General features: G+C 43.6%; 1 protein-coding gene and 1 non-coding gene across 5 annotated transcripts in view; both read right to left on the reverse strand.

The window, feature by feature from the left end:
• Positions 1-13,604, reverse strand: part of cadm3 (cell adhesion molecule 3) — a 131,648-nt gene extending 118,044 nt beyond the window's left edge. For 2 of the 4 annotated variants that reach the window (XM_054769106.1, XM_054769105.1), the window contains exons 1-2: positions 13,308-13,604; positions 10,594-10,778 (exon numbers count right to left, since the gene is read on the reverse strand). In XM_054769106.1, coding sequence (XP_054625081.1) covers positions 10,594-10,684 — 91 coding nt within the window. In that variant the 5' untranslated portion in view covers positions 10,685-10,778; positions 13,308-13,604. The remainder of the gene's footprint in view (positions 1-10,593; positions 10,779-13,307) is intronic. The other 2 variants (XM_054769107.1, XM_054769108.1) reach the window with 2 other exon arrangements.
• Positions 13,605-18,014: 4,410 nt separating this feature from the next.
• On the reverse strand, positions 18,015-18,088 carry trnar-ucu (transfer RNA arginine (anticodon UCU)). The gene has a single exon. It is a non-coding gene; the product is annotated as a tRNA-Arg (tRNA).
• Between the last annotated feature and the right edge of the window lie 240 nt (positions 18,089-18,328).

Here is an 18,328-nt window from a genome sequence, read left to right on the forward strand (position 1 = left end):
AGATCATTCGAGGGGAAGTCTGATTTGAGAGCGCAGAAAATACCGTAGCTTAGAGCCCAGTATGAAAAATCTACGAGAGTCATAACACATTAACTCACTGTAACATCCATTAGTTAACCTTATTTAAAAAAAAACATGCAAACCGATTGCCTTGAAAAAAACAAGTAACTGGAACTTAATAGTTATAGTTGACCAATAGATGTTTACATTTTACTTTGTACTCTCAAGTGAGATGATTTTTTTTTAAATAAGTTTGTTCTACTTATTTATCTGGGTTGAGAGTGCTGTTGGATTTTACACTGTTTACAGCACAGCAACATGCAAAGGAGTGTTCACTAAGGATTGTATGGATATTGGAACAAAACAAAACATCTTTCATTGACAGGAGAGTTGTGAATGAGTGATTCTAGAGATTTACTCAAAGGTAAACAAAAAGAGGAATTGTGTGACAAATTCAGGCAAATTCCAAAATCAGCTACAACAATAACTATAATAATAAGAAAATGTGAAACTTTAAGAGAATGTACTGTTGCAGTATTTCTGTTAAAGAGACACTTAAATTGTTATTATTATTTAATATAATTTTTTCAGAGAAACAGGTAACTTAAAAATAAGCCTCCTGTGTTCATTCATTGTTTGTACAGTCAAACGTTTTAATATTTACATGAAATTTGGTCCCGTTTTCTCTTAAATGCAACATAGGTGCCAAAATAATTGTGTAGTAGGGTGATGTGCAGGGTTGCATTACATTTGATATTCATATGAGCTTGTCTGTTTGACGCAATTTTAGGAAAAATATGGTTTGGACCTTTGCTGTGAAAAAAATTGCATAAACGCACTTTACTCAATTTTAATTGAAGACCGCTGGTCTATTTGTTATCCAAGATGACACGCGGGTGAATTACAATGGGCTTATCTTTGTGCCATCAGCAATAACAAACACTTACTGAAGGACCCATTCCCTCAGCATTAGATGAAGTGATGGCATCATCAAAAAGGCCATAAACAAGCGCACCCTCTGCTCCTTCGCACGCTCGGGGGGGGGTACCCTCAGCACTCAGATCAGGTCGATACCAAAAGAGGCCCATGCTGCAGCCCATGCATGGCCGCATTGCTCCGACAAAGACGTGGCCTTCTGCAGCAAGCGGAGCCCTTGCTTTGACCAGCAATGCATCAATGACAGTACAGCTGATTTCCACCCTCGCAGCAATCAATTAAAACAGCCATTTGAGAATTTCTGGCGGATAACGAGTGGAATGCAGGCTGAGGTCAGGGGTGGTGCGGCAGAGGGAAGTGATCAAAGGCGAGCAGAGCACAGTAATCAGGGCTCTTGTTGGAAACGAGGTGAATTAATTCATCCCAAGACTGCTTGCTGTTGTTGTTGTTGTTGGTTTAATCGCCAATGTTTTGCCAAGTGACGGTTTCAGGCTAACAGCACCGCAAAAGAAGGGGACCCTTAATTTCCTTGACCTTGAGATGTAAGCAGACTGATGTGTCTTTCAAGAGCCCCGGAGAGGAAGTGCTTTCACTTTGCAAAAATCCCGAAAGCTCTCCAGTCTTCTGGTCTTTAAGTGATATTCACTTATGAGACTCTGGAGCGAAATGTGTCTGTTCTGACAACAAAAATCTGATTGATGAGGTTTAAACGGGAGGGCCTTGAGTTGTTTCTTGTGATACCTTAACAACAGGATGACACTGGTGCACGGCTGCAGTTCACTTCTGCTTCACTTAGGCCCTGTCCACACGGGAACGTTCTTGGGATTTTTTTGGCGGGTTGAAAAAAAGTTGCGTCCACACTGTGCCGGATTAGTAAATTGTTGCATCCAGACAGGAACGGATAACTGAGTGAAAACGATGTAATAGACAGACATGGCACAACTACGTGTGGCACTGTGAACTGACATGCGGACAGAACCACATGACACACACCATAGAAGAAGAAAGAACGCATGAGTCAGTCGTCCTCCGCTTTCCAAGGCTTGTCTAGACTTATGACAAAGTGGAATTACATTTTGGGAGTAGAAGACAAGACAATACTAGTCAACTGGGGTGAGTCATGACACTCAAAATATTCAGATATTATGTTGGATTGTCGTCAAAGCTCACTTCTGGTCAAATGATGGCGACGGGTCGCTGACGTCATCGTTAAAAAGTAGCGGATTGCTTGTCTATACGGAAACAACAAGCCGTCGTTTTCAGATTTTCCCACTCTGGAAGCTGTTTTTAAAAAATACCGTTTCAGGGCACCCAGAATGCTGTTTTCATGTGGATGAGAGGCTGAAATGATCACATGTTTTCCCGTTTTGACTTGAAAATGTTGTGGATAGCCCCTTAGTTGAAGTCAGCTATCAACACTTAACACTGTACCCTGTTGAGACAGGAGTTTTGCCACTTTTTGCCACTTTTTCAGTTGTTTTTTGTGTGTATGCATAGTCTATTTTTCAGACATTTCTAACCAGACATCATAGGTCACTGAGAACTGACTCGGCTTTAAACAAAACTTTTTGGGGGTTTTTTTGGCTTGTCAACAGGTGGTTATCGCCTTAATTTTTTGTAGATTATCTCAGCTCACTCCAAACATGCGACACAAAACAAACACACAAAAATGGAACCTTAAAATCTGAACACTCCGAAGTTTGTATGATTTAAAACAATTGTCTTTGCGGTTCTAATTGCTAAGAGCATCATAGTTTTGGGTTATAGCACAACCGGCTGCCTGGGCATGCAGTTTTCTTAAAGCTGTCACCCAAATTAGAGGAAGCTAACTTTCGAACGCACTGGAAACATTATAATCCGCCCTCTTCCTGCTTTGAGTACGTAAATTACGCCCTATGCAACATGCGCACTCGCATTAGTTATGTTTATTGTCAGCTAATGATCGCGATTTAACAAATCATTGAATGCATGGTCACGGAGTGTCCAAACTTTTTCTAGCGAGGTCCACATAGTGAAAAATGAAAGGATGCAAGGGCTACTTTGATATTTTGTAAACACATGTACAGTAGCTATGCTAAGAGGTTATGTATATTTCAAGAAAAAACTGCATCTCAGCTTTGTGATATAGGTGGAAAATTCTATTATTAGTATCAACTTCACTCTTTTTTTCTCATTTTGGCTTTTATTTTCCAAATATTTCAACTTTCTTCCTAATTATCTTCCTAAATTTTCATGATGTAATATTATGACTTTATTCGCATACTATTTTTAGTTTATTGCCATAATATTATAACTTTTTCCCAAACTTAATTTTCCAAAAATTACAGCTTTATTTTGTTTTGTTTGGTTCTCATAATATTACTTTTTTTCAAATAATATTTTTGTTTCTTTAATATTTCAGCTCCATTCAACTAAAACTATTTTTCCTCATACAGTAATAATACAGGTTTATTCTTGTAAAATTGCTTTTTTTCCTCATTAAAAGACAACTTTTTTCTCCTAATAGTTTGACTTTATTCTCGTATTTCTGCTGGGTTTTTTTAATTAATTAATTTGTTTTTAGTTTTCTTGTTAAATTCTATTTTTTAAATTTGCTCAATCTTCAACCAATGACGCACAGCAGCTTTAAACACCATTGTTGGGGTTTTTCCATCCACAAGTTTATATGTGAGCACATTAGTATGCATGTGTGTTCCTCAGCATGTTTGTGAAGATGTACGAAGATACAAGCTAGAAGCGACATGCAGGAGTCGTGATGTAAACTTTGCCCTCGGCCGCGGCGCTCAGAGTTAAAAGCTTTGTTGGGGGTTTAATCAATCAGCCCCAGCGCCTTAATTAATCGCCGTGATGAACAGAAGAAATAATTGGTTTTCTGCCAGATGTGAATCCGCTGCAAACTAACACCAGCAAGCCGGGGTCTCCATTTTCTCCTTTTTTGATTTGTAATCACCCAGCTAATCTAAACGCCAAAAGCCATAATTGATCCAAGAAGAACAAACATTAAAGACAAAGGGAGCAATATGGCTTAAGTATATCTGTTGTGGATGTAGAAGAAAATGACTTCTTTTATGGTCCTGGGAAATGTTATTTTAGAATTTCAGCGCTTCCCATGGGTGATGACTACCATCCTTTAAACTACACTTCCTAATAGGATGAGCTTTGGAATGCATCTTTATGTTGTAGCACAAACAAACTGCTAATTGACTGGCATGATCATCATGGCGGGAATTAAAGGAGCTCCTCCCAAGCTGTTTCTGTGAGTGAATCTGCTGAAGCCTAATGAGATCTTTCAGCTGTGGTAGCTGCTGTCATTAAGTGCAGCATGTCCAGACCAGGTAACCAGCGGCTGAAACAAATGAAGATACAATGGTGCCCAAAAATAGACCAGGTCAAGATGGGGAGGCGCTAGGTTTAGTTTAGCCCCGTGCCAATGGAGCCAAATGGAAAATAGCTTAGGCTGCTTATTAATGTCACAGTGGCTTGGCGGTAATTCCCCCCGGGCTCTGTGTACCTCTGCTTGTTAATGAGTCACTGCTTATCAGTCAGCCTTGTTAACAGGCAGAGGCCTCGCTTCCAAGCCGCCTACTGCTTTTGTGCAGTAGCTTATATTCCAGCATTAACCCGACGTCTTGGCACGCAGGAAGTCAACAGTAAACCAACAGCAGCACATACAGGAAGTGGGCATCTGGCCAACAAACAGAGAAGGGTCCTGGGGGGTTTGGGTTGGTGGGATGCTAGTGAAGGAGCCCAGACAGCAAAGAAGCGAACAGCTTGCGCACAAACACAAGAGCATCGCCTCTTTCTGTAAATCTTCCCACACAAGTGACTGGTCCACATTTTCCCAATCCTGTAATCCATCTTCATTATGGGCCCCAACTGGAAGGACTGGTGTACTTGTCCCCACTCAAATTGGTAAATAAACTCTTATGCATGCTATCTCGTCAAGAATGCAAACATTCCTCTGCAGGATGGCGCTCGTAGCAGCCAGGTGGGCGACGGACCCTTCCAGCCGCGCACGGCACCTGGGTAATTGGGTCAGCGCGACCGAATCAGGGCACAGACGGCCAATTGCATGCCTAATCTGTGCCCTTCTGAGAGGCACTTTCCCTCTGCGGCGCATGGCTGCACATCCAGCTGTGGAAATGGGTCTTTCAAACGGTGCGCAATTAGTGTCTCCCCCATTGGCTCAGAGGAAGCTCGGTCACTGACACATCCAGAGGAGCAGAACCACGGTAATGAGCGGTGATGTGACTCGGAATAGATAGGACTTGCGGAATTGATACAGTGGCAGAAAGAAATGGGGGTATAGGAGGATTCCATTTCTGTTCCTTGAGGTCCCATCTACACAAGGGTACCCGATGGAGCTAATTATTGGTTTGTAGCTTTTCCAGGACCAAGAAGCTGCAGGGTCATTGGTAGTGTCGCGGCTCATATAGCTCGCTGTCATGGGGATGGCGCAGGCTCGATTCCCAGTCAATGACCAATCACAGTCTTCCTGCGACTGACTAGAGATCAGTCCAGGGTATAGCCTGCCTTAAGTCAGCTGGGATTCGTTCCGGTGCCCCCTCTAACACTGGACAGAATAAGTGGTGTAGAAAATTGATGGATCGATAGAAAAAGAAGTAGGTATGTTCTAAAAGCAGTCCCTTTGAGAGTAGCACCCTACTGAGAAAGACCTCTCTAAAGGTACAATGATGTACTTTCCTGAGTGTGCAGTCCATTGTTTCCAATGTATTTTCAAGTGTCAAACAATTGGCATTTTTTTATTTTTGAATCTCGCATTGATGGGCAGTTCTGGCCACTGATGGCTCCTCTGTTCTTCCATTGATGTGCTGAGCTCAGCACTTTGCCCCCCCGCCCCCTTACTGATACATAACATTGAATTATTTATGCTAAGTAGATTCCTCTGTTGCAGGCCCTCTTAGTGTGGAGCCCTCCATTATGACAGCACTATCTGACTGCCCACCACGCCCTCCTGCTGCATCCTCGCAGCTCTGCGGCGTCATCAACATAAGCAAGCAGACTGACTGAAGACTGATGCAGCAGCATGTCTTGACAACAGGAAACTATGGGCTACAGACAAAGTAAACTAAAACAAAAACAACAATAACACCTCCACTAAGGCTTAAGCATTTGTCATCTGTGAAATCAATGAGCAAACGGCTTGGTATATTGACATTTTGTTCCCTTAGATCCAGAAGGGATTCTGGAACTGGATGGAATTTTTGCCCTCCTTTCAGCTAAGATCTACATAATCACATCAAATTACAACCCAACTTTCGAGATTCCACACAGAGGTAAGTGTGTTAAAAAGCAGAGTGCCCCACGGGTGTTTAATATTGGAGAAAATGTCTGAAATCCAATGTCAAATTGGATATTGGAGCTGATTCTATCGCAATAAATAGCTGCTAGAGTGGTTGGTTTAAGCACAATATAATCTCTCAAATGATCATTTGGACTATGGACAAAATCATAAAAATTCAAGTATGTATGTATCATAAAAATGTACATATATATATACAATTTATATTGGTTGTTGGTTTCAACATTTCAGCTTTTTCCCATTGTGCCTTTTGCTGTATTTTTCAAATTTTTGCAGTTTTTCAAATTTTATTTTGTTTCTGCAGTGATGCAATTACAAATGAGCAACAGGCCGCAGATGGCCCCTGAGCCGCACTTTGGTACACACGAGGCAAGCTGGTGTAGTAGTGTACTTCCGGCCGGGTTTTGGGGACTGGGCTCCTTGTTGGGGCTCGCGGGTTGCTGCCTGGATAGTGGCGAGGCGTACGGGCGTGTTCAGTGGACAAAATGTGTGCCCGTTGGTCGCTCTCCGGGAGGTGAGGGCAGTGATGTGATAATACATTTTTTTCAAATGTTCTCGCAATCGACCGGCAAACTCCCAAAGATCGACTAATGGCTCATGATCGACGGGTTGGCGACCCTGTTTTAAATCATCAAAATATGGCAAGATACTGTAGGTATTCCATGTTATCATCAATGTACCTGTTAATGCACGATCACAGCATGTATATAAAACGCTGTTAGAGGTTTTTTTACGTTTATGCATTTGTTTTAAATAAAAGCAACGTTAGTACATTTTTAAGACCTTTCAAAATCGTATTTAAGACATTTTATTACATTTACAAGAGAATTTTTCATTCAAATTATTGGTTTTACACTTTTTAAGCCCCTGCGGATACCCTGGACAGGGATGTTTTTTGGTGACATCACTAAGGTGTAGCGTATGACCAAATTGCATACCTTTGAAAATAAGGGACATTTTCCAGAAAATAAGGGAAATTCCTCCAACTTCCACTGATGCAAGGGGGAGGAAAAAACCCGAATGGCCACTGCCAACGCGCTGCACCATTGTCCTCGCAGAATGCAACCCTCACCATTGTCATCTGCAGTACTGGAGAGGATTTTCTTCTTTTTTTTTAAAGGAAATTTTAAGTATGGGAACATTTCTGGGAACTATTTAAACATGAGGGCAATGGGAAAGAATGGCAAAATATGGGAGTTTCCCTGTGGAAAACTGTAGGGTTGACTGTAGGTTGTAGGTATGTGAAATCTATAGGAAAGGTGCCTAAAACAAATGCAGCCAGGAAGTTGCACACAGTCAAAACAGAAAAACCTTGCACCATTAAAAATATAACCTCCTGGGTGGAGGTAACAATATTAGATGCCGTAAGAAAGCCATCTTTCTGAGTCTCTGCCGCTCCAGTTGAGGGATAACCAACATTCCTCCAAGGGACGCCCCTCATTGGGATGTTGCAGGAATGAAATAGGTCATCATTTTCTCACTCTAACCATTCCATGACCCCATGCTCCCTGCGGGTTGGGGGAGGTGGCACTGTCGCCCTGTTTTCCCTTTCATATGGCTGTCTGTTGAATTTTTTGGCATGCGTCCTGGGCCTTATACGAGGTCCCAGAGGAACATAGTGGCTGGTTTGCCAGCGAACTGGCGAGACGATTCATTGTCACTATTTACTGCGGCACTCAGACAAATTTCTGTACTTAAGGTGATGAAGAAATAAGAAACTTTAACTCTGATTAATGTCTTCCTCCTACGTGATAGGGGGGCATATTCTCATTCCCCGGCAGACACATCATTAGATCTGATGTAGTGTAAGTAATATTAGCATCTGTCTCTGGTGGGATGACACATTTACTGACAAGAACAGCTTAAATACAAATGCATGGGAGTTTCACATTAGCACCCTCAAGTTTGTTTTAGTTACACTCTAGGTTGTTTTTGTTTGAAGAAAAACCAAACCACTTTATGAATCAATCAAATGATTCAGACCAGAGAAAGCAATAACAATAACAATAACAATAAGGGTGAACCCACCCTACGATCCCAACCTGCTTCCCTTCCACCTCAAATGTTGACATGTTTTCTCATCTCCTAAACACTGTCAGACCCCCGCCGGCACTTAATTATTCTCTTTGACTGACACGATAATGTAAAACAGCACTTAGGTGAAACCAAAGCAAGGATTGGTCACGCATGGTCAGGCCTCCTGGCGGGCACACCTTAATCAAATGTGACGCCCGTCTGAATGCCAGCCAAGATCGTTATTGGACCCGCACTACAAAGCACTGCCTGGCTGGTGAGGAACAAACGCAGGCGGGGTTCGAGCACATCAACAGCAGCAGCATCATCGGCATCATCAGTATCATCAGCACCAGTTCCTCGTCTCCATCACCTTTGCTCATTGATAGCGAACGTATGTGGACAGTCCTTGCTTTCTACACACGGATGCATAATTCAAAAGAAAGCAGAAACAGCTGTTGTGGTTGAGCACAGTGCGAGTTCAGTACGTCTGTGTGTGGTGGGAGGGGGGCATGCACGAGGGGCCTCTGAGGATATGTTGTGAAAATGCAAATGCGGGAGCGTTTATTGCAGGCGCTCTTGCCTGTGCAATTAAATCTTAAAGTCTTAGGAGAGAATGCCAGCAGCGCTCCACCTGTGTCTCCATGAATTTGAGGACTAAATCATCAGTGCGAGCTTGCCCTCTGAAGTCGGCGCTACTGGCAAAGCCGTCAGTGGAGCGTTACGCAATCGGAAAATCGCGCGAGACGGACCATTCCTGCTCATTTGAAGCTTCACTGCGGGGTGGATGTCGTTGCAAAGTGACACTCTCAGCCAGTCCCCGCCCCTTCCCCAACCCATGCCCGGTCTCCTTTAAGCCACACCCACTCCAGCCAGAATCTCCTGCCTGTGCTGTGTTTGGAGTGGAAATACTTGTGTTATTGTTTGACGTGCACAACCACTGCTCATCTGCGGGACTTCAAACGTGCACTCAGCAGACACTTCATTAGGTACACGCAAGATCCAACACAAGCGCCGGATTGAGGTTGCAGTTTGTATCAGACATTTGATCGCCTGTAATAATAATAATAACATACTGCATTTAATCCCTGTGGGAACATATTGTTTACTCAGCTCTCGTGCAAATGGTTTCAAGGCATACATTAAGAGAGACAGTAAGCAATTTGGGGATTAGTACCTTGATCAAGGGCACCTCAACTGGAAGCAAACATCTCTTTGTTTTTATTATGGTTTTATTGACTTCTGCCAATAATATACTAAAACAACGAATTTTCACTGCAAAAGCCACAAGTCTTTGATACAGTGCTGTGTGTACCTAACATTGTCAGCCAGTAGAGCGCAGAGCTCCGCCAGCACTTGTTGACTATCAAACACGATCCGCCTCGGGTTCCTTCCTTGGCATGCTTCACTGCTCCACCAGGTTTGGCGACAATTTAGCCCAGCAGTTTTTGCATAATGCTGCATACGAACGCGAACAAGCACTGCAAACGGGCTTGGCCAAAAATGCAAAAATGCAAAGTTGATCTAACATTGTCCCCATAATTACAAAAAATATTAAACCAATTAAATGACAAAAGGCACACAGTAGACAACAAGTAGTTGTAGTAGTAGACAACAATGGAGGACACGTTTCTAACTTTACTGTGTCTGGCTCCACCATTTAGGCACCCTGCCATTGCTCATGTTACCTAGAACCCCTTCACTAAGTGATCTAGTTTGGTTTGCCACGGGATCAGTAAACCCAGATTAGGCGGCAACAGGGTCAGCTACCTCAATAGTGTGACATCATAGCATGGCGACACAGCGTAAGGCACCAATTAATTCAAATAAGAAGATAAGCATCCTTACCTGTATAGACTGACACAAATTCCACCAAAAAAGGACCACCATAGAAAATTGTACCTACTAATGAGACCAGTATCCCTACAAAGCATGCTGTAAAACGTTTGAATATTTTGGGATCAATTACAATGAAAAAGCCTGGAATGTGTGTGGTACCAAACTGTACATGGTTGAAATGAGGCCAAAGGTCTCTGTGCGTGTCCACCCGGACGTCACACACATGCCTTGTTCTCGGGGGTTACACATAGGGGGGTGTCCCATGTGGTTAGTTACGCTTCTCTGCTCCTCTTCTCATAATACAGGAAACTAGCAAAAAACCTCAAGTCAACAGATAAGGGGCACCAGTTGAGGTTGAAAGAGCGAGCTGGTGAGGTCAGCGGCCCCCGGAGGAGAGTAGGTGCTGGGCGAGGTGGTGGGGAGGGGGTAGTAAAGCAACATGGAGGAGACCAGAGTGGGAGATTGAAATGCGAGGCACTTACCAAAGACAACGTTGCTGTGAACTGCAGCTGCGAAGGCTAGCGTCATTAAGCCGGCAATCCATAACGGAGCAGGGGCTGATGGGAAAGCCATGGTTGGGCACACAGATCCTGCTTGTTTACGCTGAAACCTCAAGTGAAGGAGGGCCTGCCAGGAGCTCAGGAGGGGGATCCCAGAGGAGGGCGACCTGCAGGAAGACAGCGAGTTGTTATAACTCCCCTTCTCCAGCCGCCATGAATTAAACGACTGTGGTCCCTAGCTCACGTGCACGCATCGATCTACTTGTATCATAACACACAGAGAGGGGAAGGGGGGAATCGAACCACACTGTGGAGATGGCAATGGTGGCGGTGTATTGGAGGTAATGAGGAGGAGGGAGGCGGAGAAGTGGCGTGAAGGGGCTGTTTAGATTGAATGAAAAATGTAATTTTGTCTGTTTACAACAACGTCTTTTCTCAGCCTGAAATGAACTCTCGTCTGTGAAAATGGATGACATGTACATGCGTGTTCAAGTGTTAGATGTATATACATGCGAGTACTTCACGAGCAAAACAACAACGGTGGCCAACAGTGCTTAAGTTGTAGCGTTTGTGTTTGTGTCCCATCTCCTTCAAAGTGCACGTTGACACAGTCACATGACTTCCACACGTCCCACGTTAAACCCATCCATGCACCAAACACAGCTATTCAAAAGACAGTTTTGGAGGACAAAAAAGGGACATTGTCAGCTCCTAGCCTGCACATGCACATTACAGTGTTTTCAGTTAATTTTGTGCTTTGTTGAAGGAAATTTTACAACTTTTCCAAGACTGTTCTTGTGTTGCAGAGTACTCGCTCGGATCTGCAGCACTTCAAAGTAGGACCATAAGAAATTGTGAAAACCACACACGATAACAATAACAACAACATTAGGTAATAATGTCAACATTTCAGCTTTTTCTAACAAAAAATGTATTTCTATAATGTGCCGCAGGCCAAGAAAAAACAAGCCACAGACCACAAATGGCCCCTGGCCACACTTTGGACACCCCTGCGCGAGCATGTGACATGGTGTCATCTCAGTGAGCAACCACAGCACTCCTCGACTATTTTAGCTTGTTAGCTTCCTGTTGTGAGTGGACAATGGTACTGTAATTAAAGAGAGAAGGGGAGTGTTATTGCAGCTGTAACTAATCAATGCGTGACAACAGTCAGTAGGTTCGAACTCGAAAAGAAGAAGTTCGTGGAGGTGGGCTGTCCGCCCTCTGAACAAGTCGTACACACACAGGAAATAATGTACTTAAGCCGACCAATCACAGCCTCAACAGTCAGCATCGCCACAGCTCCAGAATTTTTTTGGAAGTGAACATCACGCTATGCGCAGAGACTGACAGCAAAACTCAACAAGTTACGTACCTGGAAGCAGCGAAGCATACGTGCGTATTTAAGGGTCAAAATGCGTGCCGTGTATGAAAAATGCATTCATGTTAGGCCTGCTAACGTTAGTGTATTTGTTTTTTGGATTACTGTAAATTTGTGGTGCCCCTTAAGGGTTGTGGTCAAAATGCTTTGTAAGGAATGGTAGCATACATGTAATACAGATATCCTCAAAGTTTTATCATCATTAGATGAATGCTCAATGACTTATGGACAATAGGTTACTGGGTCTCGCACCTTGTCCCTAAAGACCTTTTGCTTGACGGCGGCGATATTTTTCAAATAATCGTACTCAAATTCTACACACACGTGATTGTCAGCCTACTAAAGGGTTGTACCAAATTTCTCGGTGATTGGGCTAAAGTAAAGCACCTTAAAGTTACAGCATGTGTTACAGCGCATCGGACAGTGCGAGAAATTTCAAGTCAACCCGATATAGGGGGGGTCAAATTTTGGGTACAATAACAGTGCCACCATGTGGTGAATTTGGCAGGAAAATAATACACGTAGCACAGGCAACAAAGTAGGGGGGAATGTTTTGACAAATGTTCACAAATGTTGTGCGCGGTCAGGAGAAGAGTAACATCAGGAGGTGTCCTCATTTTTCACATGGCTGTATATGGAGGAAAGGCATGAAAGTAAAGGTGCTCCTGTCCTGTAAAACACACATACAGACTCACACGCACGTACCGTTCTTAAAATAGCATGAAAAAAGCGCACGCTCATTGTCACCGCGTGGAGGGAGCGTTGCCTGCGGGACGGACGGGGGGAGGGGGGATGGGTGTGCACAGAGATGGGATGGACTTGGGAGGGGCGGGTGCGGGGGGTAGTTTATTGCCGGTCCAGTCTTTCCCTGTGGAGCCGTGGCGAGAAATGAAAACAAAACAAGCAAACGAAAGGAGGGCGTGGAGAGAGATAACCCACAAACGCACCCTAACACTTTATTAGTAACAACATCAGCAACAATCATGGCGTCAAAAACAATAATTACTAATGTGCGTACACTTGCTGACGATGATGATTGTGGGATGACAATTTTTGGAAGTGTATGAGAGAGCAGCTGGGCATGAGCAGCCTTTCAAAATAAAACAACGTTTTAAAGAAAAACAAAAGGATTACGTTTCTCTCACTCTCTTGTCCGCATTACAGATAAGCAGCACACATGCACGCGCACACTCAAGCACGTTCTCACGGTGCACATTCCTCAGAAGCGCGCCAGCAGTGACAGGTGTGTCTACACAGTAAGAATAATAAACTGTATGGCGTGCGCGCGCTCACACACAAACACACAGTCACTCACCGTTACGTTCCGCCTCCTTGTCTCCACTTGGCTTCCCTGGTGGTGATGCTCTTTGCTTCTGGAAGCTCCTTCCTTTCCACTCAGTCTGATGTTATCCACTCTTTCTGGCGACGAAATCCTTCTTTCTTGTGTCTTTTGTTGTTTTGTTTTTTTTGTGGTGTTTTGCGCCCCCCTTTTTCAAGCGCCTTTCTCACGTCTCTTTCTCCACGGCTGCCGCTCACTGCAGCAAAAAACAGTCTGGCTGAAAGACGAGAGAGAGGAGAGGAGGGAGAGAGGAGGGAGGGGACAAGAGAGGGAGGGGATTTTAATAGCGTTTGGCCCGCACCACCAGGAGAATAGAGCATGCAGGGCCGAAGCCAAGGAGGGGGGTGGTTTTGTGTGCGTGCGTGCGTGCGTGCGTGCGTGTGTGTGTGTTGGAGTTGGGGGGTTGTCATCATGTCTACATAAAACACATTATCACGACTGTGACCTGACTTTTCATAGCCTCTTTTCACACAGACATCCCAAAATAGAACCTGTATTTAGCCATCTGTGCCTCGTATACAGAAACCAGCTAAGCAGAATAGTGCCATAGCTGTGCACTTTCACACAGTGATACAGCATCCCACAGTCAAATAACAACATGCATGATGATTTTGAGTGTCAAACTGAATCCTTACGCATAGCTACCATACTGCCTCTGTTACGCCTGATCCTATATTTAAAGCCAAAAATTTGCAGTATGAAAGGATGTCAGATACTGAAAAGTGTCGGGTTGATTTTGTCTTGCCATTCTGTGTCAGTTACTGTATATGCAGAACAGCCACATGGGCTAAAGGCAGGAAAAAGGCAGGGGTGTGACGAGGCCTTGCATGCTTACTTGAAGCCGGGAAATTGCTGGGTCAACTTCAACAACTCATTCCAGGTCAGTGCCTTTTATACAGAACAGCCACACATGGGATAAAGACAAGAAAAGACAGCTACAGTGGTGTGAAAAAGTGTTTGCCCCCTTCCTGGTTTCGTTTTTTTGCATGTTTGTCACATTTAAGTGTTTCAGATCATCAAACAAATTTAAATATTAGTCAATGACAACACAATTGAACACAAAATGCAGTTTTTAAATGAAACTTTTCTTATTAAGGTAGAAAAAAAATCCAAACCTACATGGCCCTGTATGAAAAATTGATTGTCCCCCTATTAAAACATAATTTAACTGAGATTAACTGAGATCTATCAGTCTATCTGGAAAAGGTTGTAAAGCCATTTCTAAAGCTTTGGGACTCCAGCGAACCACAGTGAGAACCATTATCAACAAATGGCCAAAACATAGAAGAGTGGTGAACCTTCCAAAATGACCCCAAGAGCACAACGACAACTCATCCAAAAGGTCACAAAAGACCCCACAACAACATCCAAAGAACTGCAGGCCTCGCTTGCTTCAGGTAAGGTCAGTGTTCATGACTCCACCATAAGAAAGACACTGGGCAATAACGGCCTGCATGGCAGAGTTCCAAGATGAAAACCACTGCTGAACAAAAAGAACATTAAGGCTCGTCTCAATTTTGCCAGAAAACGTCTTGATGATCCCCAAGACCTTAGCGCTATGGTCTGACGAGACAAAAGTTGAACTTTTAGGAAAGTGTGTGTCCCATTACATTTGGCGTAAAAGTAACGCCGCATTTCAGAAAAACAACATCATACCAACAGTAAAATATGGTGGTAGTGTGATGGACTGGGGCTGTTTTGCTGCTTAAGGACGACATGCTGTGATAAATGGAACCATGAATTCTGCTGTCTACCAAAAAATCTGAATGGAGAATGTCCCTTCATCTGTTCATGACTTCAAGCTGAAACAAACTTGTGTTCTGCAACAGGACAGTTTCAAAACACACCAGCAAGTCCATCTCTGAATGGCTGAAGAAAAACAAAATGAAGACTTTGGAGTGGCCTCTTCAAAGTCCTGACCTAAATCCTATTGAGATGCTGTGGCATGACCTTAAAAAGGCGGTTCATGCTCGAAAACCCTCCAATGTGGCTGAATTACAACAATTCTGCAAAAATGAGTGGGCCAAAATTCCTCCACAGAGCTATAAGAGACTCATTGCAAGTTATCGCAAAAGCTTGACTGCGGTTGTTTCTTGTTGCTAAGTGTGGCCCAACCAGTTATTACGTTTAGGGGGCAATCACTTTTTCGGGGCTGTGTAGGTATGGATTTTTTTCTCCCTTAATAATTAAAAGTTGAATTTAAAAACTGCATTTTGTGTTCAGTTGTGTTGTCATCAACCAATATTTTAATTTGATGAACTGAAACATTGAAGTGTGACAAACATGCAAAAAATAAGAATTCAGTAGGGGGCAATCACTTTTCACACCACTGTTTTACAGATAGTCTGAAAGGGCTTCACAACTATTCTGAAACCAGAAAAGAGCCAGGTCCAACTTTGTCTTGCTATTCTGTGTGGGTGTCATTTATAGCCTGATATGTGTGACACAGGAAAAAGTTGTGCCCCCCATGGTGCATTGTATACAGAACAACAACACAGGAAATATGCTGGCGTTTAACAGTAGTACAAAAGGAGCTGATGATGCTACTTTCAAAGACAGAACATTGCAGGGTCAACTTAATCCATCCATTGAAGGTCTGTGCTTTTTATACAGAACAGTGGCACAGCACCAGATAAATCCGGCTTTATTCGGCATTGAGAGAAAGGCTTCTTATACTACCTCCAAAGCTACAAAATTGACAGGCTGACTTCTTCCCCCACATTCCAAGTCAGTACCTTATACAGAAAACAGCAACATGGGATAAAGCTGGGAAAATGACAAGATTTTACAGGAAGTGTTAAAGGGGAATCTGATACTATCTGAGAAGCTGGAAAAATGCCAGGCATTTTCTCTCACTATTCTCTGTCAGTGCTTTTTACACAGAACAGTGTCATGAGATAAAACTGTGAAATAGACTGCTATCACAGGCAGAGTGAGGGGGCTTCTGATACTACCTAGACGGCTGGAAAAATGCCGGGTCGACTTTACAGGTATACCCATTCATTCTGGGTCAGTGCAGTTTATACAGAACAATGACACATAAAAACATCAGGCTAAATGCCAGGTTTTACAGGTAGTATGAAAGGGGTTCTAATACTATCTTAAGGACTGGAAATGCGTCAGGTTGACTTTATACCCCTTCATTGCAGGTCAGTGCTGTTTATACAGAATAATGACAAAAAAATGCCAATGTTTACAGGCACAATAAAGGGGCTTCAAATAAGAGAGCTGGAAAAGTCCTGGGTCAACTTTATACCTTTTAATTCTGGGTCAGTGCTGTTTATACAGAACAATGACAGAAAAATGGCAGAAAAATGCCAGTTTTTGCAAACAACGTAAAGGGCTTCTAATACTACCTCCAAAGCCATAAAATTGTCAGGTCAACTTAATTCCCAGTGATGCCGGTGTGTTTATACAAAATAACAGGCTGTAGGAACGGGGCTATAGGTCATCGCCTTGTCATAAATCTGAATGATTCCGATCAGACCTTTCTATTATCAATATTAGAATCACATCAGATGCAAGGCAACGGGTCACATGGTTCTCACTAATGTTGATGCACTGAAATCAGACCTCAAATTGTCCATTTTAAACCCTGAGAATTTGTGTGATACTCCCTGCCCTCGTGGAGCATATTAGTGGGGACTTCATTGTAGAATATCCTGATGTTTGCACGCACGCACGCACCAAGCAGTCCCATTTGGGAATGAGGATGCAGAGGGAGGCAGGGTGGGGAGGGGTGGCCGCAGGGTGGAGGGAGGGTTTGTTCAACTTGCCAGAGAGGATTAAGGATTAGTTTTAGTGGCGGATTAGATGTGTGTGTGTCCGGGCGGCGCGATGGGGTTAAACATGGACGGCGGCAGTGGCAGCAGCCTGAAGCATGTTGACGACTCTGGAAAATGAAAAGGACGAAGAAACGACAGCATAATAAAAGCACCGAGGGGGTGGGGCGTGTGGAGGGATTGTTTGAGAGATCTTCAAGCATGCAGCTGCTCTCCATACTTTAAAAAAAAACCTGATTGAAGTAGATTTTTCAGAAGCAGACAACTATAAAAATTCACCTTCAATGATCCTTGAACGATTCCCAACTCTGACTTTGCTGAAATATGAAAAAGCTACCTAACTCTGCCAATTGCTGTTATTTTACACACATAACACAAATAATAATAATAATAATAATAAACAGGCTCATTTTCTCCAAGTGTTTAGTGTCTGATATAGTGGGAATAGAAAGGCATCTGGCGCCATTAAACACTTGTTACGAAGATGGAAGAGGCTTTTTTCCTGCTTTTAAACGCTAGCCTCAGGTGCTGGAAGCGTGCACGTGTGCCATTCACACGCCTGCGTGATCCTTAGCTCGCAGTGGTGGACAGTAGCGCAGCGCAAAGGCACAAAGGCTGCACTGTGCACCACACTGGAGACGCTTTCAGCCTTTTCACCCGTTTGGAGGAAAACATTTGCATATTAAAGATGCCGGGACCTTTATGCACATACTGACGTTTCTGGGATGCTGATGCGGACGCTTTTTTGGATCTCCGTAATAAAAACCGCAAAGGGTTTTTATGTTGGGATTCGTTTTTGCATACATCCTGCCAGGATTGATACACATACGCCCATCTGGCAGGAAAGCGATGTCATTGATGTTTTTCTTGCAATCCAAAAATGCCATAAACACTTCATAGTCATCTCTGCCGGGACTCGAACCCGGAGCCTCTGGATTAGAAGTCCAGCGCGCTATTCCATTGCGCCACAGAGACTCAGGCACGTGAAATATCAATAGACGGTTTATGCACAACCCCCTCCTCCTTTGTGCGGCAGCATCCCCATGCATCCCTCAGCATCAGGACCACAACTCTGTGGCGAGGCAGCCGCCAGCCGGCAGGGGGTGCTGCAGCCGCGCATTCATTAGCGGCCTTTTGTTCTGTGCTGCTGCGGCGCCTTCACATCTGAAAAGCAAATAACCATGTTGATATAATTGAGGCAAAACAAAGACACTA

Source organism: Dunckerocampus dactyliophorus, chromosome 2 (genome assembly GCF_027744805.1).
Source record: "Dunckerocampus dactyliophorus isolate RoL2022-P2 chromosome 2, RoL_Ddac_1.1, whole genome shotgun sequence".
NCBI classification, from domain to species: domain Eukaryota; kingdom Metazoa; phylum Chordata; class Actinopteri; order Syngnathiformes; family Syngnathidae; genus Dunckerocampus; species Dunckerocampus dactyliophorus.